The sequence below is a fragment of the Tenrec ecaudatus genome, chromosome 13 (assembly GCF_050624435.1).
Source record: "Tenrec ecaudatus isolate mTenEca1 chromosome 13, mTenEca1.hap1, whole genome shotgun sequence".
NCBI lineage: Eukaryota > Metazoa > Chordata > Mammalia > Afrosoricida > Tenrecidae > Tenrec > Tenrec ecaudatus.
In genome coordinates this window covers 3333260-3361036 of record NC_134542.1, presented here as the reverse complement: position 1 = coordinate 3361036, position 27777 = coordinate 3333260, and the positions used below count along the sequence as shown (strand labels likewise).

The window sequence follows — 27777 nt, the reverse complement described above, 5'->3', positions numbered from 1 at the left end:
GTGAGCAGCTTTGATGTCTAGTTACATCCTGTGACCTCACTCTCTGGTGAGCCCGGCCATTGTGGCTGCATGGATTGAAACAACTCCCTCTGGCATCGTGGTGGGGTGGGGGAGAGGTGTCAACCCCAGACACTGACTCCTAAGGGTCAATAGACTAAGGGGACTCAAAGGCTCCCTATGAGTATGGTTGAGGGGAGACAGACTCAGACAACGGCCAAGAGGTTGACTTCTGAGGACATTGGTTTAAGATTGCTTGTGTTCCACCCAGATTACCATTGGATGAATTCAAGGTGAAGAAGAATGGTGGTCAGAGACCAATGGAGACATCAATGCTTCAGCTCGTTGCCTATCAGGCTCTGGCATTCTACCTGCAGCCAAGATTGAGCTGACTTACCCTTCGGCCTCGGATCCCTTTGGGGCCTGGTGATCCATCTGTCCCAGGCTCACCGGAGGTGCCCTAGGAAGAGAGCCACAGAGGAACATGTGAAGTTTTGGAAATGCACAGGCCTAGCAGAGGGTCCTGGGCAGTGCTTGTCCCAGGGCCTCCAACTTTCATTCACCTTTCCTCTGGGTTATGGGTCTCTTTGCTGGCATGTGCAGAGTCAGCCTTATGTCGTGGCTGGCGTGAGCTGCCCTTGAATCAGCACTGACTCACAGTGAACCTGAGCACCACAGGAGAGGACTGTGGGGATCCCTAGGGTGTTCGTCGGCTAATGGCCACGGAGTGGTTGACAGGTTCTGCTTCTTAGTCTGGAAGCTCCAAGGAGACCTCTTACACACCATGGCTGGCAACACACACACCTCCAGCAGCAGACAGGTGGGGGCTGTCCTTGCAGTGCATTGGCGGGGAATCAATCTCAAGTCCCCCAACCAGAAGGAGAGAACTCAGTCACCCAATCACCACGGCCCTCCAGCCTTAGTTTACTCAACCCGTAACATACAGATCCTACCATTCTAGCAGTCAAGAGATCAAACCATGGATTGCTTGAGGCAAATGTGGTGTAGAAGACTTCTTTGAAGTGTTGAAAAGCAAGGATGTTGCTTTGAGGACTAAGGTGCACCTGAGCCAAGCCATGGTGCCTTCAGTTACCTCATATGCATGTGAAAGTTGGACATTGCATACGAAAAACGGAGGGAAATCAATGCATCTGAACTACAGTGTCGGTGAAGAATATTGAAGTACCAGGGTAAGTATCATGGACTTCCAAAAGAGCCAACAAATCAGTCTTGGAGGAAATACAGCATCTTTAGAGGCAAAGACAGTGAGACTCTCGTGCCTATTTTGGACACGTTGTCATGAGAGGTCGGTCCCTAGAGAAGAGCATCGGGCTGGGTAAAGCAGAGGGCAGCAAAAGAGAGGAAGGCCCTCCATGAGGCGTCTTGACATGGTGGCTGCCCCCAATGAGCTCACACATCAGAACACGTGAGGCTGGGATAGAATGGGATGGTGCTTCGGTCTGTTGGACACGGGGTCACTATGAGTCGGAACCGACTGGACAGCACCTAACTACAACACCATTGTACACTTTAGGAAACACTTTTGTGGCCGCGAAAATTCATTCAGTCATCACAGTCACCCAGAGAAGGAAGCTGTGCCTCCAAGAGGCCAAGGTCTTTTCCAGGGTCACCCGATTTGTAATTGCCAAAGACAAAGCCAACATATTCAGATTTTCTGTCCATGGGCAGACCACATTTATCTCCAAACTCCTTTACCACTGGGGAATCTTTACCTTAGGTCCTGGATATCCAGGGAAGCCTCGTTCTCCCTAGAAAAGAGAAACAGGCAAATGAATGACTCAAGAGTCCGTCTCACTTTCGATTCAGCTAAAACGCATTCACCTTGAGAAGATACACGTGTTTACAGCATCACGAAGGGAATTGCTAAAACACAATTGCATGTACGGAAATCATCCTTTCAAATACAACATGTCCAAAATTGTCCTTGGCGCATCCTGGCATTGGTGTGCCCAGATCTGAGAACTCTGAGCAGATACCTACTTTCTTGCCTCTGCGTCCTTCGCTGCCCACTCCATCACGTCCGTCATCTCCCTGAAAGAGGACAGAGAGTGTTACCGTGAGCCTTCACACTGGGACAAGCCACAGTTGTGTGTCTGCCTAAGGCCATCTCCGTGAGAAGGCCCTTGAATGTTCCAGGATCAAGTCCAGAGGGAGGGGCACTTCCTGTTCCTACCTGTCCTCTAGGTGGACATCAGGACCATCTCTCCAAAGGATGGGTGGGAAGGAGCAAATGGTGCCGCTGGACTCAAAATACAGAGAAGCCACTCCCTAGTGATAATGATGCCATCTTGGTGGACTCAGGGATGCAGACACAGAGAACTCCAGCAAGGAAAGAACCTTTGAGGCCACTTTGATGTGCTGCCTCTGTGAATCTTTGATTCTGCTTCAGAGGAGAGCTCTGGAATCCATCCTGGGGCCCCTCCTGAGTCTTCTGGGCTGGGATCCTGCCCCCTCTTCCCTGAGTCCTTCCTGGTGAAGGCCTCTAGACAGCTCTTCTTCCCAAACCCCCCACTCCCCATGCCCAATAATGTGACCATGACACAGTTTCATGGGAGGTCTCCAGAACTGGACACCACCTGTGATTTCCGAAGAACCAGAAGACTAGATGTTAGATATGCAGCGATGTCTCTAAAACGTGTGTGAAACCAGGCATGCAGCCCGTTGATGGTTGTTTGTTATAATGTGTCTCCTTTTCATTGTTGAGAATTTACATACCAATCCAGCAATGACTGACAGTTTCAAATGAACCTCAAAAGTTCTAAAAACCTTGTCAGCTGTTGCCCCCAAATTTATAGAAACAGGATCCGGAAAAAGATTTCTTTTACTGATTTGGCTACATTTTCATTTTTAAGTCTAGTTTATTCCCCATCCCAATACCCCTTCTGCTTCGTTGTACGCATCTGAAGCCAAGTCAGCTGATTTTTAGATCATGAATAAATCAGACTTAGTCTAAAACAAGGGTACCCCTTAGCCAGTCGGGACTCTTTACCTGTGGCCCTGGGAGTCCAGGACTTAAAGTAAAAGAAACAGATTTGGCTTTTTTCCTTTTTCCTCTAGTGGCTGAGAAGCTACAGACTCCAGAAAAAGATCTCAAGCCTTTGTGTTTTCATGACCATCAGCTCAGCCTAGTCTGTTGGTCTAGGTTTTAGATGTGGGAACTCATTCTAGAAAAATTCCCACCATACGGTAGATTTCTCCCTCCATCATACACATGTGGCTTACAACATCAGTACTGGGAACCTACAGAAATGTAAAATATATTTTAAATGTTTTCTTCAAAAGGGATGCCTTCAGTCTGGACTTCAACCTTATCAAATGTAAGTTCATGGTCTGTCACCCAAAAGGCACTTCACTCTCTTCAGAGACACTCTGCCCGTTCACGCCCACAGAATGACAGCAGGACCCCAAATGGAGGGGGCACACACTGCGGCAAGTCGCCATGTTCACTTATTAGTCACAATAAAGGGCGGGGGCGGGGAGCAGGGACTATCACTGCCCACCAACCAGCGCCTTTATGAAATGACTCTTATTTTGAAATGCATTCGCTATTGATGAAGTGGCAGGTCTCAGAGTTTTCGATCACGCCCCCAGGCTGCCAGAGGAAAGCAGCCACAACCACGCCCATGGCTGCGAAGCCAATCCTGCCTCACATCGACCCGGTAGGACAGAGTAGAACCAGCCCACAGGGATGCCAAGGCTAGAACCTGTCCAGTCTGGTCAACCACACGGGCAGTTCGACCCTGCCCTGTGAGGATCACTAGGAAGTGGAATCAGTACCAGACAGTGAGCTGGGTTGAGTTTTAATCTTTATGGAAACGGACGGCCACAGCTTTACGCCGTGGATAGACGGATGCGTCTAAACTGCTGGGATCTCGCTTCGGTGCGGCACCACCAGGACCCCAATACTACAAGAAGCAGGGTTCGAGTCTTCTCTATGTGACATCCACCCCAGTGTGCAAAGACACAAAGCTGACCCCAAGCAGGGCCTTCTCTCCTCACTCCTTGACCCTCGCAACAAAGAGTCAGAAAGACCCGGAGCCCCCAGCGAGTCTCAATCTTACCGTCTCCCCTCGAGGGCCGAGGTTCCCAGGGCCACCCTTCGGTCCAGGCTCTCCAGGCTCACCCTAGGAAGAAAGACAGGAGTGAGATCCCCGTGGTCTCAGGCTGTCTCCAGCCTTCTTCCATTCTGGGTGACGTCACTGGAAGGGTTTTTAGGTACTAGATTTTAATGTAATGTGCTTTTTTTTATTGCAGCATTCAAAATTGGACATTTGGGAAAGGATTTGGAAAGTTTTTGCTTGTTCTTGTCATTCTCATGGACTGGGGGGGTGGGCGCGCTGACCTGAGAGAGAGGGGTGGGGAGCTAGGGAGAGAAGACACAAAGGTGGTGGGTGCTGAAATCACCAGTGAGACCCAGCCCCACCCTGCAGGCCCATCAGAGGGGTTCTGGGTTCCCAGGAACCGTTCTTTTCCTGAGAAAAGACGTGAGCAGAGATCAGTGGGATTTTCTTTGTTATGCAGGTGCTGTTGGTCCTACAGAAATTAGGGCTCTCTGGTTTCAAAGTGGTTTACAAAGGGACTAAAGAGGATCTTGGGTGCTGGGCACATTTCTTGAGGAGATTGCCATCTTCTGAACTCTGCCGTCTTCTCGTTTCTGATAAGGCTGACTGCAGCATTCCTTGAGGCTGATGGAACGCAGGCTCTCAGACAGCCTTCTGATAGCACGCCAGCCCTGGGATTACCGAGCACTCTGTGCACCGCAGGGACCTCAGGAGTGTATGTATATCATGTGATGCTGAAGCTGAGCTAAGTGTTGCTGAGAGCTCCAATGGCCCTCTGGCTGTCCTCACACAGCCAAGGCGCAGATGGACCCTATCAGCCACCAGCTGATGGAACATTCCCGATTCCAATGCCTCCAGTCGGGGCTGTGCACTCCCTCTGTAGGGGTGATCATCCCACCGGCCAGGAAGGCTCTCGAGAGAAACAGTGGGTATGGAAATGTCCCATGGCGAGCAGAAGGTCTGACCACTCTAAGCACGTGGACAGGTGTACAAATGCGGGAGAGGTAAGTGTGACGTCAGCCAGGTGCCAGCCCCCTTCTTGGCCCCATGGAAGGAGGCCCAATTGACCCAGGACGAACCTTTCTTCCCAGGGGACCGGATCTGCCACGTTCTCCAGGAGCCCCAGCGGTCCCTCCGCCTCCCTGCAGTAAGACCAGAGAGGTTTGTCAGTGAACTCCCCAACCATTGGAGGAGAAGTGTCGCTCATTCCCTCCACCCCCTCCCACCACCCACCCACCCACCTCTGTTCCTAAACTGAGGTCAGAGTTGCCAAGCGGCCACAGCCTGCACTACCCACAATTCCCTAGCATGTGGTACAGCGCTCACGGTGAAGACCCACAGAAACAATCATGGAAATCACACTTGAGCCCCCAGTGTGGGTACTACGTAAATGTAAAGTATCAGCACGGCCGGTGACACCAGCTACACAGACTAATTGCAACTGCTGGTGGATGTGTTATAGACGGACTGAGGCATCCGTTCGTGGAGAAAAGCATCGCACGTGTCGAGTCGAGGGTCACCGGAAAGGAAGAAGACCGTGCGTGAGATGGATGGGCACAGTGGCTTCCACACCGGGCTCACAGAGAGCAGCGATGGGGAGGAGGGTGCAGGGCCAGGCAGGGTTTCCTTCTGTTGTGTATCGGGCCGCCACGGCTTGGAAACCAGCTCGAGGCGGTATCTAACCACGGCGCCAGCCACACGGGCACGCCCAGCCTGTGCCGTCGACCAGACAGCAAGCGGTCAGATATGATATGGTCTTGTGCCCCCTCTTTCCACACACCCCGCAATAAGCACCTGACACGTGCAGGTGCAAACGGGCCTAGGGGACAGATTCCAACCATTAATGAACGAACACAAGGGTGCGGCGTCTGGAAATGACCCCAACACGTGTGCCACTGAGTCCACTCTGAAGCGGAGAGTCACACGCAGTGCAGGGGTCATGGCTCAACTCCTTGAATAGCGCTGCCCCTTGACCACCTAACATGCTGAGTCGGGAGAACTTACCTGAAAAGATACCCCACGCTCCAGGGAAAAGCTTTCTGAAACCAAAACTCGCTGCCCTGAGCCCATGCCGACCCATAGCGACTCTAAAGGGCAGGGCCGGGCTGGCCCGCGGTTCCCCAGACTGTCGCTCTTTGTTGGAGGAGAAGCCCTGCCTTTCTCCCGAGGAGCAGCTGTCGCTGCTATGCCACCAAGCCGACTCCCACCCACAGCGACTGCATGGCCAGCACAAGGACACGCGCCACCGCTCAGTCCTGGCCGCCCACACAGTTGCTCTTAGGCTTCAGCCCGTCGGGCCGCCACTGCGTCAGCCTCTCTCCCCGAGGGCCTTCCTGTTTTGTGCTACCCCCTACTGTAGCACATATGCTGTCTTTCTCCAGGGCCTGGTCCCTGAGGAGCAGCCGGGGGTTCCCAAGGGCTGACCTTGTGGTTCGCAACCCAACGCCGAGCCACCTGGGAGCCTGCCGAAGCTTGATCGCTAGGTACGTACCCCAGCTCAGGCGTGGGCAGGAGTTTCTGCACAAACGGCCGCCTTCACCACACCCCTGCTTGCTTCGGGATGGGATACTTCTGCGCATGTGTGTAGCCACGAGCCAGGTTGTGGCCAGTGAGTCATTTCTATTCTGACTCCCTCGATGTTATGATATTAGACAGAGGCGAGCCAGCAGGGCAGAGCGAAGGCAACTGGTTCCCAGCTCAGCGGGAACAAGAAGTTTCTGTTCGCTCATCCCTAATCGCTGAGATAGATGCTGATGTCTGGGGTCACCGAAAGTTTAAGCAGTATCTTCAATATTGAACTTGACAGCAACTGAGACACATGCCTAACCACAGTGGCTGTTCTCTGCAGAGCAAGCATGGAACACTCTTTTCCGAATCCAGCCATTTGAGTACAATTTGATGTTGTGCCTCTAGAGACCGCCCAGACGCACCGGGAAAGAAAATCCCAGTAATCAACTTCCCAAAAAGCAGCCATTGGGAATCTCAGGGGGCACCGTCCTACTCGAGGGTACAGAGTTATCACGAGCCCCAGATGACTCTGTTGCAGCTCTTTGACACCATCTCAATCGACAGCTTCGGGCATGAGACGGGTGCTCTCTTATCAATCACCCCACGGACTTGGATTTTAGGAAGCAACCATTGATTAATCCTGACTTCCACTGTGTGTGTGTTACGTATATTAGGACATCATGCTCAGTCGACTAGAGGGGCAGTCTAAAAGAAGATGACTCTGGACAAGATGGGTTCACACAGTGGCTCCCACAGAGGGATCAAACAAAACAAGAATTGAGAGGATGGCACAAAGCCAAGCGGTGTGTCCTGCTGTGATGCATAGGGTCCCTAGGGGTTGGAATCAGCTCAGTAGCGCCTAGCAACAACAACGTGTTAGGGACTTGTGGTAGCTACATAATCTGGTGTCAACTTGAGAGGATTAAGAGTGAAGGGGTAGAGTTTAGCCTGTCAATCAGGTCTCAACTTGACGATCTCATCTGAAGGTGCTATGCAGACAAATATGTCACTGGAGACCAGCTCCACTCTCTGCTACACATTCCTTTTGGCAAGCCACATGGAGCTGTGCTGATGGAGCCAGAGCCCTGGAGCTGGAGGAGTCACGTGGAGACCCACACCAGTACTGAGATGCTTCCAGCACCACTAGATCCACAAGACTTTCCACAGCCTGTGATCTTCCACATTTGGTGTTGTTGCATGTGTTTTGTGAGTCTGAAGAGGGACTTATTGACTGGTATTGGCCATATGGGCTAATATCAGACTTATGGACGTGATCTGGACTGGGCTGAGATGTTTTCTCAATATACAATTCCTCTTTTATATAATGCTCTTTCTTATACACATTTACGGGTCCCTGGATTTGTTTCTTGAGTCCAAACTAACACAGGTCCTTTCTGGGTTGTGCTTTGGTGCTTAGAAGCCCTTAGCCACCGAGCAAAGGGCTCCTTTAGTCGTTGGGTGTAAAGTCCTTGGGGTGACTTAGCCGTTCACTGAGAGGATCGAGGTCTGTATCGCCCAAGGGTCTGTCTGCAGTAGCATCAGCCAAAAGAGTCTTGCTTGTGCCAGAGAAGCACCTGTTCTTTCAGAGACGGGAAGGTGCGGGATGGAGGCAGACTCACCCGAGCTCCAGGGATGCCTTGCTCACCAATCAGGCCTGGAGGACCGGTGGGACCAGATGGGCCCTGGGGAGGTAAAAGGTCAATAACAGTGCTGAGTTCAGGTGACTCTGAGGCATCTATGCAAGCTACAGAACATAACCTCGTGTCTGCCATGCAAAACACCCAGCAGAGACCGTTTCTTCTGCCTTAGCTGCAGTCCTGCAATCACAATGGCCTCACTTCATAACACGAGTGGGGGTGTTTGCTGTCCGCATGGAAAAGGCCTTCAGACAAATATTTGCATATGAATATCCACAGCGACACTATTCATAGCAACCGCAAAGTTGAAGCCATCCAGGTGCCCATCAACCACTGGCTAAGTACAATGTGTTCTACCCACACACAGGAGGGCCATTCAGACACCAAAAGACATAAAGGTGGTAATCTGGGTGGACCTTGGAAACACAGGTGAGTTAAAAGATGCCAGGCGGCAGAGGTCACCCTGTTGTGTGGTTTCATTCATATGAAATAGCTGGACTAGGCAAGTCCACAGAAACAGAAAGCAATTGGTGATTTCCGGGCACTATGGGATGGAAGAGTGGGGAGTGGGGAGGACTGCTTAATAGCTATGGGGGTCTTCTTTGGGGGTGATGAAAATAGTGGTAGAGGTGTGGTTCTACAACACGGTCGATCTACAGATGCCACTGAACTGAACACACGAAAGCGGCTCAAGCTGTGGTCTATGCCTTTTACCGCCATTTTAAAAACACAAGAGCATTTGGGAAGATATCAGAAGGCATGCAGGTACATGAGGGGTACTGACCTGTGAACCTCTGGTCCCCTGTTCTCCCGCAAAGCCAGCCTGCCCTGGGTTGCCCCTGCTGCCCTGAAAACAGATGGAGATTTAGGGGCGATCAGGATGGTTTACTCCAGTCCCAAGTCTTTGTCCCACAGTCACTTCTGAGAAAAGAGATGGGTGCAGAGCGAGACAGCTGGCACCATGGCTGCTACTTGGGGGGTTTAGAGTTGTTCCTCACTTTCTCGAGATCGTTTCATGAAAGAAGAGTTGTTTCAATCTGAGGTGGGAAGAGTGAGGAGCCTGAAGTGGCCATCAGACAAGGGGATGCTTTACAGCCAAGAGACGCAGAACCTATGTCCTGGGTCATTCTCCCTTATTTCCCCGCCCTCTTCCACTATCAGTCACGTGCCCGGGTCTTTGGAGACGACGCTCATTGAGAGGCAATGGCTGGAAAGAGTGGCGTTACAGAGCTGTGCCCCCCCCAAGTGGAGAGTACGTTGTATTCCTTGTCCTGGTTGTGCCTGGGCCCGTAGAGGAGCAGTGTCTCCCGAGCACGGGGTGGGTAAGTAGTGACTACAGCAAAAAGCATCTGCCTTCAAAGCTTACCTTAGCTCCTGGCGATCCCCGTCTTCCAAAGCCACCCTGCAGAAAAAACCACACGGCCTGTGAGGGGGGCTCTCACCGACGTCAAGGACACGTCAGGCAGTTTGTGAAGGAAAGTCACACCGGCAACGAGGGGCGAAGCCACACAAGCCGAGAAGTCACACAGGTTGTGAGGGGGAACTCACACCAACTGTGAGAGCGAAGTCACACAGACTTTGAGAGGAAGCCAGGTGGACTATGAAGGAAAGTCACACAGACTGAGGAGAGACATCGGACTCTGAGGAGAAAAGTCACACAGACTCTGAGGAGAAAAGTTACACAGATTCTGAGGAGAGACGTCACACAGACTCTGAGGAGAGACGTCGGACTCTGAGGAGAAAAGTCACACAGACTCTGAGGAGAGAAGTCATACAGACTCGGAGGAGAGACGTCACACAGACTCTGAGGAGAGAAGTCACACAGACTCTGAGGAGAAAAGTCACACAGACTCTGAGGAGGCAAGTGGGGGCACTTGATTCTGAGATTTCCACCATTATTTGCCCTTTTCTCAGAGGATGGTCCTGGCCACCTCCAGAGTGCCCCAGGCATCAGGGAAACACCCTCAGAAAAAGAGCCCCCTCCTCCCACCCTCCATCTTGGAAAGTTGTACTCCCGTGCTGCCCATGCCAGCCATCCAAATGGGAGTTTAGTTTTACGTTATTTCAGACTTTCCGGGCAAAATAACAACTGGCTGCACAGTCCATCCCCCAATCTCAGGTGAGGAATATGAAGTAGAATTTCAAGCTGCCTGGTTTTGCTTCCATCCTACTGCCTTGAGAAGTCATGACATTTGTTCATTGTGGTAGACGGGAGCCCCCAGATTCTCCACACTATCTGGGTCAAATGCGACACCCCCTCGTTGAGTGAAGGAGCAAAGTGCACACACGTGGACCCGGGGGTGAAGGTGACCCCGGGACTTGGCAGCGTCTACCTCCTGGGTCTTCTTCCAAGGTGGCTCTTAGCTTCTGTCAAGTCGGGCCCGGCCCACAGACACCCAGTGTGCACGCACGCACACGCACACACACGCACACACACACATTCTGCCATTGTTCCACTGGAAGCCATAAGCTTTCCCTGGCTGGTTTTCAGAAGTGCATCTCCAAGTCTTTCTTCCTAGTCTGTCTGAGTCTGGACGTTCCCCTTGAACCTACTCAGCATTGTAGCAACACAGGAGCCACTGACAGGTGGCCACAATGAGGCAGCCTGTCCGGGCATCAGACCTGCTTCTTTCCCAGGGGAGGGCTGGTGTTCTGGACACTCTCAAATGTCAGCTCTGTTAGGGATCCCAGGGCCATCTGCTGCATGGATCCAACGACCAGGTCCTCCGCTCCCAGTGGCCCCTCCCAGGGGACTCCTGCTTCCTCATGCCACACTCTAGTGGTAGCCGCTTGAGGAGATGGCCTTGGCCTCCTTCCATGGATGACACTTGGCAAGTGGGGGAGGGAGGGCCACTTCCCTCTTCCGTAGAGCAACAGATGGGCACCGTAGAGAATTCGGGATGCCACGGGTGCTCGGTGACACCTTGCGCAGGCCGGGGTGGTGTTGGTATTGACGTTCCCACCGAGTTGGTTCCAAGTGTATGCACAGCAATGCTACGTATAACAGAATAAAACACTGCCTGGTCCTGCACCACGATTGTTCCTGCGTTTGAGCCCATGGTTGCAGCACGGTGTCAATCCATCTTGTCAAAAGGCTTCCTCTTTTTTGACACGCCTTCATTTGACCCAGCACAATGTCCTTCTCCAAGGGCCAGTCTCTCAGGAAGGACAACATGTCCAAAGCAGATGAGATGAAGTCTCGCCATCCTTGACCCTAAGGAGCATTCTGGCTGCGCTGCTTCAGAGAGAGAAGGGTGGTGGGGAAGGACAAAGCCCTAGTAGGGAGTATGTCTCTCATCTGAGGGCGAGTGGGGGCAGGAGGCCTCAGGGAGAATGGAGTCTACAGGGATGTCTGTTGCCCTAGATCCAAATGTCCATCGTGTGCACAGAATAAAAGGGGACTGATTGTACTGCTAGATTTTAAGTCCTTTCCACGAAAGCATGCTCCGGCTCTGTGTAGCCTGTGAAGTGACAGCACGTTATGAGGCCATTGGACGGGGACCTCTTGGGTTCCTTCTCACCCCACAGCCTGGCAGCATCATGGCACCATCACGCCCACTCTTTCTTCTGGATGCGAAAGGCAAAAGTGTGCCCCTTACATGGAAACAAAACCAATGCCACAGCTGCCAAGTCCAACTTGGCTGAAAAGATGCACTCTAGACCTCTCCGCTGCCCCTTGGAACAGGGGCTGCCCAGCCCCATGCGCTGCTCTTGTGGCCGCCTGTGCTCTGAGCCAAAAACAGTCCGGGCAGCCACCAGGACCCTGGCTCCCCTGAGCGCTGACGATTTTCTGTACCACAGCTGCCCAGGCAGAGACAACCTTTACCCAGCGCCCGTGACCTGGACTCCTGGGAGCTTCTGGGCAGCCCCACGGGGTCATGGCTGTCCTCTTGTCCTTGGCGGTTCTGCCAGACTCAGAGACCAGCCTTTCCCCAAGCTCTTCTGCAGCAGGCCTTTCTGACATCTTGAAAAAGCAGCTCCAAGATGTCAGACCCTAGAAAGTCGCATCTAGTGCAGCCGTTGGTGTTTCAGCAGCACAGCGAAAAACTTACCAAAGCGACCCATTGGCCACCTCTTCCTCCTTCTTGCTGCATCCTCCTCCCTTCCCCAGGGATGTCGCTTTGAGGATTTGTAAAAATATTTAGGAGGATACAACCTGGCCGGGTGTTTGAAAGTTGCAAAGGTGTTAGGTTTCCCCAGTGCTGGGGTTGTGCGTTGTTTGTTTTGTTCTGTGCTGTGTTTGTTTGGAAGAGCAGGATGGAGGAGACGGGGGATATAAAATGGAATGCAGAGCAAACTAAGAACAAAAGAAAACTTTCCTGGGTGCAGCTACACGTGGGGAGAGATGCTGCTTGAACCCCCACGGAAAGCCCTCAGCGAGAGGTGGCAGAGACTCTAGGAGGGGTAGGACTGTGGGGCTCTGGCCGAAGTGGCACAGGAACCCCACTCCTCCCCCAGGAAGCACTCACCTCCTTCCCGGGGTCTCCGGGTCTTCCTGACGGGCCGTCTCTCCCAGGGAGGCCCTGCAGAGGAAACAGGAGCATGCGGTTGGCATCTCCGAGGAGGGGCTAACTCGTGCATCTCACACCAACACCAGAATGCGGGGGAAGGACACCCAGAGGAAGGACCGGTCCTCTCCCCAAGTGGATGAAGCTACTGGACTTCAGTCCACTCTCATTCTGTCACCCCTGCGTCTTCCCACCAGAGAAAGACAGGCTTTCTACTTCCATGTCGAGTGACAGCTGGGAGACCCACGGGGCAGCTCTGCTCTGTCCTCTGGGGTCATGGGGTCATGGGTGGTTGGCTTAGACTCCACGGGTCTTCCCAGACACCTTGTGTAAACATCTGTCTTTCCCTTCCAGCTGCCGCTAAGTTCACGTCCCCTCATCGCTTCCCCAGGGGGGCCGAGTAGAACTGTGCCCCATGGGCTTTCACTGTCCACTCTTCCCCAGGGAGACGGCCAGGCCTCTCTTCTGAGTCCCCTCTGGGTACTTGCTCCTGTGTACCACCTGGGTGTACAAACACTGCCCAGAAGGGAAGGGAACACTCTGGGGAGGGCTGCCTTGGTCACCTCTCACAGAGTCTCTGATCTGAGACCCCATGCTATTTTACTGGAAACCTCAGGCGGCTCCCGCTGGCCCGGCGTTCAAGGAGTCAGATCCAGCAAGCGTGAGTGTGGCTTCTGGGACCTCAACACAGGGAGGGTCGAAGGCCACAGGGGCACTTACCATGGGACCAATTTCACCAGTTTCTCCTTTGGGTCCAGGTTGCTGGCCATCCCGCCCTGAATCGCCCTGCAAACACACAGGTCAAGAAATGCAGTGTGCACTCACACAGACACATGTGTGCGTGCACATATACATGCATGCACACACATGTGTGTGCACGCGTGCATGCACACACAGTGTGGGAGCCCTTAGTGACCACACAGATGCTAAACAAGGAGGGGACAGTTTGGGGCACATTCCCCCAGGAGGTAGTCATCCAACCGAGACAGAACCTAGCCCTGATGTCCACCAACTACTCTGGGCCTCAACAGGGGGAAATGGTATTTGTCCCAAGGAAAAGGGGTCCCCACTGGCTGCCCTCACTGGATCAAACTTCATTCTGGCCTCTCCTTGGCCACAGAGGCGGGCCGGCCTAGTGAAGGGCATTTGCTGGCCTGTACAGGGCCCCACTCTTCTCCAAAAGCAGGCATAACATCTCCTGGCAGGGGCACCTCTTAGACCCACGGGCCAGTCTGACGGCGGTGCACACGTGCATCTTGGGAGCTGGCCTTCCGGCACGCCACCCATACCCCCAGAATCAGGAAGAGGGACAAACGACCCTTTATGGGCTCTCACACCATTTCAGCAGTAAACGCCTGCCTTTCTTCTTCTCCCTTCCCCGACCCCCATCCTCCTCCCCGCATCCCACCAGTGAGGACACACTGCTTACCGGGTCCCCTCGGATTCCACCGTCTCCTCTTTCTCCTTGGTCTCCTTTCGGTCCTTTATCACCCTGGATTTAAAAAATAATCATCATGCCAAAGTGGAGGCAAAGGGTTAACTCGGATGCCCAAATGTGAGGTGGCTCTTAAAGCCACACTCTGAGTCATGCTTCCTCACAGGAAGGTGTCTGTCAGCGCTCCTTGGCCGTGAAGCGAGAGGGAGTCCCAAAGACTCGGAGGGAGACTGGCTCTGCGCCAGGCACTGGCGAGCCATTTATGGGGAACAAGCTCATCCCCTGCCCACGGTACGTACAGCCTAAAAAACGAAATGCGACGTGCCGGGGCTGGAGTGGATTGGAAGGCTGTCACAGACGTGGAGGGAGGAAATCCATGAGGAAGTAGGCTTGCCATGAAGGAGTAAGGAAAATCGACAGGCCCCAGGTGAGCTACTTCTCTGGTTCTACCTACCCTTCTTCCAGGGCTCCCCTTGTCTCCAGACGAACCAGGCAGCCCCTTGTCTCCCTGCCAACGACAATAGCACAAGGTCATTCCCAGGGTGGTTCCCAACGTGGACCCAAACGTGAGTCCCTGGCACCTTCAGAGCCCAAGTCCTGGAACTTAGAGGGTAAAGTCACTCACGTCTTCCCCATCGAGGCCATCCAGCCCGATCTCACCAAGTTCACCCTGCGGGGAGACAAGAGGCAGAGGTCAGGGAGGAGCACCCACTGGCAAAAGAAAAGGCTGAGAAATGTGCACACTCTCATATATACACACGCGCACATGGACCTACACACAGAGATGCATATCTACACACACATACACTCATACACACATACATGCAACCTACACAGAAAGACACATACATACACATGCACATCCACACATGGACACATAAATACACAGAGAAACACACCCATATACACAGACACACACACAGACACATAAACACACAGAGACATGTATACACATGCACACATGAATACACACACATATACACACTTGCACACACACAACCAAGCTGAGTACCTTCTCTCCTGGGAATCCACGGGAGCCCTGCAAGGCAAGGGGCAAAGGGCCCATGTTAGCTCCATTTCTGCAAGGCTGGCCACACGGGGCCAATGGGTCAAGGTCCTCACTGCCTGCACCGGGCTGCCTGAAAGTCCAGTCACTGATCCCCAGTAGAAAGCAAGTTTGCCTGCAACTGACTTCCAGGGCACGAGGGCTGGGCCCTCAAAGCCAGGCGTCAGGAGAGGCGTTTCGTAGACGCTGTCACTTTGGCTCCGGCTGATTCTCAGGCATCAGCAAACCAAGAAGCCCTTCAGTCCCCAGTGCTCTCATCGAGGAACCTTCCAGCATCCTTGTCTGCCCTCCTGGCCCCTCCCCCTGGGTCACCCCACCCTTCCTCTGAAGGTCCCCTGACTGGCGCACCTCCATGGGAAATGAAACCCCAACAGTAGACCCCCGCCAACCATGGGAGAGGGCCTGGAGACCCTGGTTCTGGGGACAGGGTTCCTCACAACCTCCCCCCCCCCTCGCCTGACCCCCGAGACCTCCAAAGCCCCTCTCTGAGCGCAGCGTCCCTCTGCCTTCATACCTTGACGCCTCGCTGACCGGGGCAGCCCTGGAAGCCTTGCGTGCCGTTCACGCCAGGAGGACCTCTCTCTCCCTGTAACGAGAGAGCAGCAGGTGTTGAGTCGCGGAGCCCCTGTAACATCTGCCCCACCCCAGGGTGTGTCTCGAGCTCCATATTGGTGGTTGGGCCCCGCTATAATGGGCTCAGCCTGGGACCTATATCCTGACGTGTGGAGAGTGTGGGGTCTGGGCACCCAGAGTGAGAGGACCCCGGGCCCTGCGTCAGTGGGGACTGGGGCCATGCAGAGCCCGTTGTCCTGGCTACCCCGCACTGGCGCTCCAGTTATGAGCCTACCAGTCTCTGCCCTTCAGGCTAGAGGGGTCTGGGCAGTGTCTTCATGCATAAGGACAATGGCGGAGTCGACGTGGACCCCTTGGAGAACACGGAGGTGTGGCAGCTCCTGCCTGGGCACTCAGGTCTCCAGTGGCCCTGGCCAGCCCTGCCACCAGCATTGGTGCCCTAGCCTCACCTGCCTCCTGAACGCCCCTGGCTCCCCTGTCCCAGGACTGGACCACCCAGTCAGCACCTGTCCTTGTCCCAGCAACTGCTCCCCAAGGGCCCTGCTGTCCGAGTCCATCCCACCCTCCACTGGACCCCTTCAGTACCAAGGGCCCCATCCAGTCAAACATCTTCCTCCCACCCCACCCCTAGACTCCATCTGAAGGGTGCAAGCCTCCTGCTCTCACCAAGCTCCCTGAACCCACTCCCCTCACGTCCACCTCAGTTGAAATCCTAACCCAGGTGGAGACACGTGGGGCTGGAGAGGGGATGATGTGGACATACTGGGTGGTCCTCTCTTTCCCATGACTCCCTGCTCCCCAAGCAGAGTCAGTGGACACCTGCAATTCTCGCCCAGGCTTTTCTGACCTGTCAGGGATGGCGCTGTTTTCCACGACATACAAATCCCAGGATCATCCTTAGAAAATTCGGAATGGCATTTTCTTCTACCGGGAAAACCACTGGGTTTTAGAGCCCCGCAACTCAGCCCCCCTGTGTGCAGAACAAGGAGTGGAAACCAAAGCAGGCTGCAGCCTCACTCACCGGTCCCCCCTCATCTCCCGGGTAGCCACGGTAGCCATCTTCTCCTGGGATTCCCTAGGACAGAACAAATGGGGTGCCATTAATCCTGTGGGGCTCGTGGATCTGTGTTTCCACAGCTCCCTCACTCCCGTGCTCTGTGCAGTGGTGTAGACGGTTAGTTGGCCTTGGGTTAGTTCCTAGAACATCACAGACTTGTCTCCTCGCTTTTTTCATGAGGTTACTCTTTCTAGCAAGATCTTTCAGCCTCTCAGTGTGAGGAGAAATCCTGGCTCAGGATCCCATGGACGATCCCCAGAGGGGGCCGCAGTCAGCGGCCAAGGCGGGTTTGGGCACACCTCTGAAATGGGTAACCAGCATGTTGAAGAGGAGATTGCCCCCCGCGCCTTGGAAAGGGAGGATATCGTAAGCAGCGGACCTTCCTAAGCCAGGGGCCCGGGACTGTGCAAATCGTGAGTGACTCATCTGCTAACTGATAGGTTGAAGGTTCGAGTCTACCCAGAGGGCGCTGAGAAGAAAATCCTAGTGCTCTGTCTATCCAGGGAAACGCCTAGGTGTCTTCTTTGGTGGCTTGCACTTCGGATTCCCTGTTCTACAAAGTGGGGCTATCTTTTCTTCTTCTTTAACCACCTCCATAGTGGTGTCAGAGAGAGTTCCCGGCCAGAGCAATGCTGGGTTTCTGAAAGCTGGTCTCGGGCCTAAGAGGGCAAAGTGGGGAAAACCACCTTACCTTTGGCCCGATGGTGCCGATGGGCCCCCAGTCTCCTCTTTGTCCTGAGCACTTGCAGGGAACCCCACAGCAAGATTTCTCGGCAATGCTATCCTGAAAAATAGGAAGGAAGGGGGACGTCCGTGGCTCAAGATGTGCCGAGAAAGAAGCATGACTCTCCGAGGACAGTTGGAATCGAGTGAAAGTTACTGTGGCATGAACTCAGGATTGGTTAGCCTAGAGTCTCTGTCTTAGTGGCCAGTGGGTCGTCGAGAGTGGGAAGTCGGGGAGGTCACTAATGAGAGCATGGAAAGTCACCAACATAACATCAATCATATTCACACTGCTAGGCTGGGCCCTCTTCTAGAAGTTTCCAACATAGATGTGCATGCTTCCGATGTTATATGTACTCAACCAAACCTGACAATTTGCAAATTACTGGGTCTGAAGGTGGCTCCAACATCGATATACATAGCATGACTTCCCTCGGAACTGTGGTCAGAGTCACGGATTAGGATACTTAGTCTCCAGAACAGCCATGAATTGGGACAAACAAGAGTGGATTGTCCTTGCCTCTCAGTCACAGGCACTCAGTTCTGGTCACCAGTGTCTCTGACAACCATCAGACACTTGCATTCCCTTCTAGCATCTCAGTCCCTGGGCATAGGTAGAAAGTGGACTCCCAAAGATATACCCATCGGCTCCACGAGTCCACCGCCCATCTCTCAGTAGGCTGCACTATCGGGCTCCCAGTTTGCTACGGTGCTGGCCACTGTCTGAATCCAAGACTCAATCTCACATTTCCCTCGTGCCCACACCCACATCACAGCCAAGACCTGACTCGACCCCAGGAGTTAGCGCCTCCTGCTCAGGGAGGAGAAAGCAGTCAACGGACATGAGAAGACAAGACGATGCAGCCCTTCTCCCTCTAGAAGTGTCCATGCTCCTCAGGGACATTTTCACCACGGACATTGTACTCACTGCTTGGGGACAGTCACCCGTAATGTTCTGCATCCCCAGAAACCCTATGACTAAAAAGACAGGGAAAGGAGCAGCCACTACAGGGGTCCTGGGAAGCCCCGGGCGCCCACTCTCCAGCAATCGAACCTCGACATTCGGGACTGGTGTGTTACGGGAACAAGTGGATTAGGAGCCCTGGGGTCCCCAAGTGGTTCAATGGGTAAGTGTTTGATTTCTAGCCAGAGGGTTGTTGGCTTAAAACCACGAGCTACTCCAAAGGAGAACGTTGTGGCAATCTGCTTCCTTGACGATTACAGCCTTGGGAGAATCTAGAAAGTAGTTCTACTCTGTCCTATAGGGTTGCTACGGGTTGTACCTAACTGGACAGCAATGGGGTTTGCTGTGCTGTGCTTTGCTTTGCTTTGGTTGAAGTAGGCTTAGTTGGACACAAATCATTACTTTATTGGACTAACTGAAGAGTTGAAATTTACTTAAAGGCACCTCAGAAGATATACACAGGAGATCTACTTACAAAAATACCAGCCACTGACAATCCAAAGGAGCCTAGTTCTACTCTGATATACATGGAGTCACGTAGAGTCCAAGTCCTTCAGTCCAGGGGCAACCGGTTCAATTGAATTAAATGAATCAACTGACCCACCTACAATCAGTCCAGGTCCCACTCACCCAAAGATAACTGAACAGGAGCTTATCCCATGCAAATTCACCATCTTACAGTTATGGGAAATGAGGGCCAAGGTCAAGTAATCATTCTCCTGGGTTCACAGCTATTCGATACCGTGGGGTCAATGGGGCCTGAAACCACAAGGCCTCTCCTAGGATGTGTGTCTTCATTGGCCGGCTGTCTAAAGATGGTGGAATCTGCAGCATCCAAATCTAACTGGTGGGTAAAGACGTGGACAACTTACAAGCTGCTCTGCCAGCTCGTGATCCAAATCCAGCAGGTTCAGCCTCAGGGGCCTGTTGTACATGAACCCTCGTCCGAACTCCAGCTGCATCAGCCTCTCCAGATTGACCACATGCTCAAGGCCCACGAAGATCAGAGCTTGCACACCTGCTGGGAAAGGCAACACCTTCTTACCTGCATGCCCTCCGTTTCCTTTCTCGGAGAAAGGCTCACTGTGAAATGTGGTCTGCGATACGAAGGTTGTTAACTGAACTGATTGTCTCCTTGAGGAGCTGAACGATAGAAACCGTGGATTCTCCCTGGGCCAGTTTTTCATGCATGCCAATAGCTAAAGGCATGGCTAGAAAATTGAGAACCAGAAAGCAGAATGGTTGTGTTCTCCATCTCAGGTCTCACATATCACAGATGTGTCGAGTGAGGAAGTGAAATTCAGAGAGGAAGGAAGTTCGAAACATTCACGGAAGAAAACATCCACTATCTCATGGATTGCCGTGTTGAATGAACACGCTACAACTTCCTTGGGAAGAACTTCAAAAATAATGTCCCGTCTCTACAGCCTGAGTCACGCAGAGGAATGAGTGGAGCGTTCTCAGAATAAGAGATGCCCCAGACATCCTGCTGAAGCCTTTGGTGCTGGAAATCTTTTTGCTGATGTTGTTGATGATGATGCCTGGGAGACACATGACCAGAACTTGAAATAAACAGTCTTTACCCACCAAGAGCCCTCCCTAACTCTACTACACTCCCCAGATGGGCAAGGAAGGACCATGACACTGAGGACAAAGGTCAAGCCTGCTCAGAAGCATCGCATCAAGGACGCTGGCTGTTAACCAAGTGCATCTCCCAAAGAGCAAGCAGCACGCCGCGACCTCTCGGGTTGAGGATGTTGCCAAACCTACCATCCTGTCGGAGTTCCTCAGAGGCTCTCTGCAGAGCATCCATGTCTCCATCCACCCCGTCAGTGAAATGAATGACCACCTGAAAACAGAAGGCACATCACATGGAGAAGAGGCATCCCAGATGGCCCTCGGGAAACTGAGAGAGCATACAGTTCTCATGGAAACAATGGAGGGCCCAGATCGAGTGGGGGTCCCCCCAGGCGCATAGGGGAAAACGCCATCATCTTTTCATTTTATTTTTCTATGAACCTTCGGACATATATATGTAATGGAGTAGATATAGAAAGAGGGGCGCTGGTGGCACGGTGGTTAAAGCTTCTGGCTTCCAAGCAAACCTTCAGCAGTTCAAACCCACTCGCCGCTTGGTGGGATGAAAAGGCCGTCTTCTTGTAGAAACGCTGACAGCCTTGGGAGCCCTGTGCGGCTGCTCTACTCTGTCTACGGAGTTGTGAGGAGTCAGAAGCTACTCCACAGCTCAGGCACATCGAAGCGGAGAGAGACGCCCGTAAGAACATGGATAATTTAGTGGCTAGAACTACAATTGCTTAAGAATTAATCATAAATTCAACTCCATCAAGCTTGATTACAGATTCCCAGGAATTATCTTTAAGAGTGGAAATTAAGCTAAATGAGGAGGGTGTGACCATGCAGATCGATGCGGTCAGTGACGAAGTCGAGAACATGAAGAATGTCTAGAATTCAGGGGAGGGTCCTCCCAGGCACCAGACAGGAAGCACACAGGACGAGTCGGAATGAGGGCAGCCCCGGCTCACCTTCACGCTGTTGGGCGAGGATGCTCTGAATTTGTTCTGGTAGACCTTCAGCGTGTCGGCAGTGAGGACAAAGGGGTGCTGGCTGTGCATATTCCGGACCTTGTCAAACAGCTCTGGTTGGTACTCGTCCAAGGCAAAGGCCTCCACGGGCCCCGAGGGTGTGTTGGCCACCACGGACACTCGCACGGTGGGCGCCACGTGGCCAGTGCAGCTGATCCTCTGCATCTGGCTGATCCTGTTCAGGATGTCCTCCACCTTGGACTCCAGCCCCTTCTGGCTCACAAATATACTGGGGTCACTGGAGCCATCAAACCCCAGGATCACATCCACACTGCAGGCTGGAAAGGAGAAACAGGCAATGAGCTGCACACGGAGGCTTCCAGGGCAATCCTTATTTACCCCCATCACCAGCACAAGCCAGGCCTTAACCGGGACTTGGTGCTCATGGGAAAATGGGATATTCTCCATAGGAGCTTTGAAAAGCAATTCGAGCTGCTTCTCTCATGGAGGAAAGAAATGGTGCCCGCTCTTAGGAACCTTGTTTTTTAAATACAAGATTGTTATTTTTTGGTGATGCTAGTAACTGTCGGGATGACCATCTCCAGGAGGTTTTTAGAAACAACCCAAGTTTCTGATTGAAGTGGCTGATACTCTGATCCCATGAAACTGATCTAATAAACCTCTAAACGGAAGTAGAGATCAGTAAGTCATAATAATAAGAGCAACTTTTTATAAAGGCAAGAAAAGATAGACTTCCATTCCTACCCTGGAAGACCATACAAAAACAATGGCCGGACGATCGCCAGGGTCAACCGACTTATATCTGGATATAAGCAAATGACTGAAGCCAACCAGTGCTCATGAAAGTCACAGGATCCAATATTAAATGACCTGAAAATATGAAGGTGCCATTGAGGGCAGATAAACTGCCCAGCTAGTGCCCCTGAATCATCTTTCAGCCTTAACCTCCAAACCACGAGTGTCCTCGGACGTCTGCACTGAGCTGAACTGAACAGCAGCCTAGCTTAGTTAGTGAAGCATGTGTTCATTGAGCTTTTTCCAAGAAGTGCCTTCGAACTGGCCAGTACAGCCCGAAAGGTTTTATGAGAAGCTTACGGACAGTAGTTCTCAACCTTCCTAATGCTGTGACCCTTTAATACAGTTCCTCATGGGGTGGTGACCCCCCAACCATAAAATGATTTTCTTGGCTACTTCATCACTGTAATTTTGCTGGTGCTATGATTCGGGTGACCCCTGTGCAAGGGTCGCTTGACTCTGAACGGGGTCGCGACCCACAGGTTGAGAACTGCTGGTTCATGCGAAGGGTGGCAGAGTAAATTGGAAAAGGACACTGAAGAATGTAAGCAGTGTCACTGAGTCATGCATGTGGAATTTCTTGGCGTGGTGTACTCCTTGCTGTGGATTTTAAGTCACTCCTTTTAAGGACAGGGTGGAAGGCACTCAACGGGGGTTACCTTTGAAGACATCAGGCACACCAGGACACAGGGTTTCGTGCATGGCATCGTGCAACGTTTCCAGAACTTGCTCGCTCAGCTCCGACAGCTCCAGCACGTTCCCCACTCGGAATGCCGTGGCACTGTTGGACGCGATCTTTCCAATCTCCTCTGAGTCGATGTTCCGCACGCCCACGGCAAACACCTTGACCCCACTCTGAGTGAGTGCCAGGCTTGCCTCCTGCGCGTCCTCCACCGACTTCCCACCCGTGATCACAAATGCGATCTGCGGGACCCTCTGCTCCAGGCGGCTGCCCGCATCGGGCACGAAGTGGTTCCGCCGCAGGTGATCGATGCCCACCTTGGTGTTGGCATGCCGCCCCCCTTTGTAGACCACTTTATTGATGGCATCGATAATCTGCGTCTTGGTGGAAAAGTCCTTCAGGAAGAACTCATCCGTGGGGTCAGAATTATACTGGACCAACCCCACCTGGATAGAGTCACCCCCTTCATACACTGTGTCCACAATATCCGACACAAAGCGGAGCACTTCCTGGAAGCTGTCCCTCCGGAAGTTGATGGAACCATCCAACAGGAACACAATGTCCGCTTTCTTTTGCTCTGCAGGGGGATTAAAATGGAAATGAGGAGAAAATGGTTTCTCATATCAGAACATGAAAACACAAGCAGTAAGCTAAAATCATGAAAACGAGACTTCTCTATAAGTTAGTGATGCGATGCCTTTCCCTGGATTGCATGCCTTTACAGTCTTTGAATTCACGGCCCGTAATCTAATCGCCCCTCTCTAATAGCATAAACCCAAACCTCAAAACCCACTGCCGAGTCCATGCCGACTCAAAACAGCCCTGTAGGACAGGGTAGAATTGCCCTGTGAGTTTCCAAGACTGTCACTCTTCATGGGAATAGAAAGCCTTATCTTTCCCCTGAGGAATGACTGGTGGTTTCCAACTGCTGGCCTTGTGGTCGCAGGTAAATCACAGACACACCAGCTTCCCATACTGGATAGAACCTTTGACATCAGCCACCCCAGGCCCTGATGAAAATGCTCTTGAGGTCGGCCTATGCCCCCTCAAATTATGCCAAAACAGAAAAGGTAAGTGTCTTGGACTAAATTGCGTTTCCCCACCCTCCACCCCCCAGAATATGCCAATTCGGTTTGGCCATTGGGGAGTGATGCGATTGAAAGCTGTTTAATGATTTAATCATCCCCGTGGTGTGATCTGATGTGATCAGTTCATCAGTTGTAAGGGGATTAGGGCAGGATGCAATGCCTCTACCCAAGTCACAGCTCTGGCCTGATGTAAAGGCCGTGGCCCGGGACTATGGTCTGTACCACCTTTTCTCTCAGAAGAGATAAAGGGAGAGATAGGGAGGGGCCTGAGCACCACCAGAGGGGGGAAAGAACTGGAAGCAGAGAACATCCTCTGTCCCCAGAGCCCCTGTGCCGAGAACCTCCTAGACACAGGAGAAGGTTGAAGTCCAGACGCATGGAGCTCTCCAAGAGACACCAGGCCTGCAGATGCTTGAAGGAGACAAAGGCCTCCTCTACCCCCTCCCCGAGCTGACAGAGAGAGGAAGCCTTTCCTTAGAGGCCGTGCTCTGAATTCAGACTTCTGGCATTAACCTTGCTCTCGCTTTCCTATCTGCCAACCCTGCCTGGTTGTTGGTGCTTCTGGTACAGCAGCACCAGAGAATGAAACAGGAATTGAGAACTCAATGAAAATGAACCCAGTTATTGCAAGCAATCTCGGGGAGCCTTTGGGGACCCGAGTGAATGATCCGTCATCTCGAGTGGATCAGGACCTGCCACCACGGTCACTCCTTCGGTTTTACGTAAGTGATGGTCGCCAGCCACAGTGTGAGGCCGTGTGCTAGAGGCAGGACCAGAGGACTAGAGAAACGCGTGGAAGAATGAGAAGGGGCCCCGTGAGTCTTTGAAGGCATGAGTGCCCGCATGCTGAAAGCCTTGGGGCGGTCTTCTGGGACTCCATGGCTCTGGACACTAGTGTCCTGGTTACCTTCTCTCAACTGACGCTGGGACAGAGAGGACAGGCTCTCAGAAGATGCTGTGAGATGGGACTAGGCCGTGGCAGGGTTACATAGGAATACAGAGGACACCTCCTCCCTGGAGACCCAGTCCTGTGACTTGCTCAGGACATGGCGCGTCCATCCTCACGAGGAGTATCAAAAAGAGATGCGGGCTGGCACAGAGACTCAATTTGTTCTTCGCAACTGCTAAAGTTACCACTAGGCATGTGGGGTAGAAGATTTAAATGGAGTTTCCGCCTCAGGTCCCATCTGCCCAAGAAGGAGGGTGGTGTACCACCAATGGCATGCATGGACTGACTTCAGTATCAGATGATTCCATCCGATACTGAAGGCTAATGCGTCCAGGAGATCCCCTCACTGCATCCTTGGGGCACGTCCCCATAAGGTGGCCATGAATTCAGGAGGAACGAAAGAAGCAAGGAACACACAGTTGGTGAGGTATATACTTCCTTCGACAGTCTCAACGGGGTTCTATTCCCAGGATTCAATATCTTCGGAAGTCACCCTGAGAGAAGGCAAATAGTAAAATGAAGGCTAATCATTTCAGATCAACCCTTGACTTAAATTTCAATAACTCCATTCCTAATTCCTTGAAAAGCAATCGTCTCCATTTTCCTTGGAGGGAAAAAAAAAAATGGATGCCACACCCCGAGTCCCTGGCCTCTCACAGCACCTACCTGGTCTCGAGGGTGGAAGTGGGCCCACGCTCGGGGGTACAGGGGTGGTCCCAGAGGGCCCAAAGGAGTCCATGATGCGGGTTTCTATGTTGGGCAGTTCTCTGAACTCTCGCACGGTGAAGACCAGCCTGGGGTCGTTGGCGATGGTCTGCAGCTCACTTCGGCCGACATTCCGGTCTCCCACCCCTATGCTGACGATGCCCGAGGAACGGATGACCTGTGAGAACCTGGAGACATCATCCTGGGATTTCCCACCGAGGACCACGACGAGATGCTGGGGCACGCCGTCTTCGATGCGGCTTCCAGCCGACTTCACGAAAAGGTTTCTTGCCACGAACTCCAGGGCTTTGCCGGTGTTGAGTGGAGAGCCTCCCCGGAACCTCAGGCGGCGGATGGCTTCTAACACGGCAGCCTGGGACTTGTGAGTCTTCAGGTAGAACTCAGGGAAGGCCTCGTTGCTGAACTGCACCAGCCCGATGCGCACCTTACTGGGGCCAATGTTGAGTCTCCGGACGATCCTGCCCACAAAGTCTCGAATGTGCGCGATGCCCTCGCTCCTCACGCCGTCGGAGCTGTCGATCAGAAACACGATGTCTGCAGCGTCGCTCTCGACAGCTGAAGGGGGGAAAGGACAGGAAGTTCAGGACACACCCAGCCCACGTCTGGCTCTGGTCTTGTTCTTTGCGTCATCTGCTGAGCCTTGCCTTATCGTGTACCATCGTATCAATAAGCACCAGAATTGTATCTTTATTGGCGTGTGTCATTTATCCCCATCGACATTTTTAAACAAATCGTTACCACCACCCTCCATGTGGACCCATTTTTACTAGAAAATGAATCTGAAAATCCTGGGAAAGACAAGCTCACAGGCCCTACCATCTAGACTTTGAGATGACTCCTTTTTTTCCACCAAACGATTTTCCGTTTCCTTTTTGGGGCTAGTTTAAAACTCACTGCTGTCTAGTCCGTTGTGTCTCAGAGACCTTTGAGGACACAGTAGAACTGCTCTGTGGGGTTCCAAGGCTGCCAATATTTAGGGAGCAGAAAGCTCTGGATGGTTGGGGTGGAGGTGGTGGTAGAGGAGGAGGTGGTATTGGTGTTGGAGGTGGAGGAGCGGCTGGTGGATTCAAACCGCTGACCTAGCAGTTAGCAGCCCAATATGTAACCACTATACCCCCAGGGCACCTATGAAATAGTTTGCACTCTCCAAAACCTAGAGTTTCTGAATGTACTGTTTTAATATTGCCTTATGGCCTCAGGTGTCCTTAATTTTTAAAGTTTTAGCGACAAATCCTGCATATGACAAACTACAGGATCATGAACAGTCGCCACCAAAAGGGACGAAAATCACTGAGGTAAACTCGCTTTTCCCACAAAAAAAGGAGAGGCAGGTGAGGTCCAATGAGGCTAAGTGACTTGTTTAAAATGACTGCATGATAAGGGACACTCGAGTGTCCACCCTCTGGCCCACCAGGCCATGCCATCTCTCCAGCCTCCCTGCTTGCCAGTCCTAATCCATCTGGGATGAGGTCCTCCCAACATAATCCTGTCCCCACCAAGCTGCAGTGAAGCTTCCTGCTTGCTTGCTTTCTCATAATTCTCTTTCCCCACGATTTTCATTAGGATCCGCCTCCACCTCCCTCAACGCCACCACCGCCACCTCCACCACCACCAACACATTACCACCACCTCCACCTCCCTCAATGCCACCACCACCACCTCCTCCACCACCACCTCCACCTCCCTCAACGCCGCCACCATCACCACCACCACCTTCTCCACATCCACCTCCCACAATGCCGCCACCACCACCTCCACCACCAACAACAACACATTACCACCACCACCTCCCTCAACACCACCACCACCACCTCCTCCACCACCACCTCTACCTCCTCCACCACCACCACCACCTCCCTCAACACCACCACCACCACCACCTCCCTCAACACCACCACCACCACCTCCTCCACCACCACCTCTACCTCCACCACCACCACCTCCCTCAACGCCACCACCACCACCTCCACCACCACCACGACCACCAACACATTACCACCACCTCCACCTCCCTCAATGCCGCCACCACCACCACCACCACCACCTCCTCCACCTCCCTCAACGCCGCCATCACTACCTCCACCACCACCACCACCTCCACCACCACCACCACCAACACATTACCACCACCACTACCTCCCTCAACACCAACACCACCACCACCTCCTCCTCCACCACCAACACGAACACATTACCACCACCACCACCACCACCTCCCTCAACACCACCACCACCACCACCACCACCTCTACCTCCCCTCTACCACCACCTCCATCTCCCCCCACCACCAACACTTCACCACCATCCCCATTTCCTCCACCACCAACAACACATTACCACCGCCTCCACCACCACCACCACCACCTCCTCCACCTCCCTCAACGCCACCACCACCACCTCCACCACCACCACCACCACCTCCT

The 27777-nt window shown here is 52.9% G+C and overlaps 1 protein-coding gene across 2 annotated transcripts in view; it reads right to left on the bottom strand.

Annotated features, from left to right (window-relative positions):
• Positions 1-27777, bottom strand: part of COL6A3 (collagen type VI alpha 3 chain) — an 89518-nt gene that overhangs the window by 24411 nt on the left and 37330 nt on the right. Inside the window, exons 11-32 of one of the 2 annotated variants that reach the window (XM_075530382.1) lie at positions 25295-25909; positions 22569-23168; positions 21094-21431; positions 20321-20399; positions 19423-19568; positions 17555-17647; positions 16828-16881; positions 15748-15819; positions 15180-15206; positions 14793-14837; positions 14622-14675; positions 14162-14224; positions 13453-13518; positions 12694-12747; positions 9591-9626; positions 9009-9071; positions 8207-8269; positions 5159-5221; positions 4080-4142; positions 1999-2049; positions 1731-1766; positions 395-457 (exon numbers count right to left, since the gene is read on the bottom strand). In XM_075530382.1, coding sequence (XP_075386497.1) covers positions 395-457; positions 1731-1766; positions 1999-2049; positions 4080-4142; positions 5159-5221; positions 8207-8269; positions 9009-9071; positions 9591-9626; positions 12694-12747; positions 13453-13518; positions 14162-14224; positions 14622-14675; positions 14793-14837; positions 15180-15206; positions 15748-15819; positions 16828-16881; positions 17555-17647; positions 19423-19568; positions 20321-20399; positions 21094-21431; positions 22569-23168; positions 25295-25909 — 2744 coding nt within the window. Of the gene's footprint in view, positions 1-394; positions 458-1730; positions 1767-1998; positions 2050-4079; positions 4143-5158; positions 5222-8206; positions 8270-9008; positions 9072-9590; positions 9627-12693; positions 12748-13452; positions 13519-14161; positions 14225-14621; positions 14676-14792; positions 14838-15179; positions 15207-15747; positions 15820-16827; positions 16882-17554; positions 17648-19422; positions 19572-20320; positions 20400-21093; positions 21432-22568; positions 23169-25294; positions 25910-27777 lie in introns of both variants that reach the window. The other variant, XM_075530381.1, reaches the window with a different exon arrangement.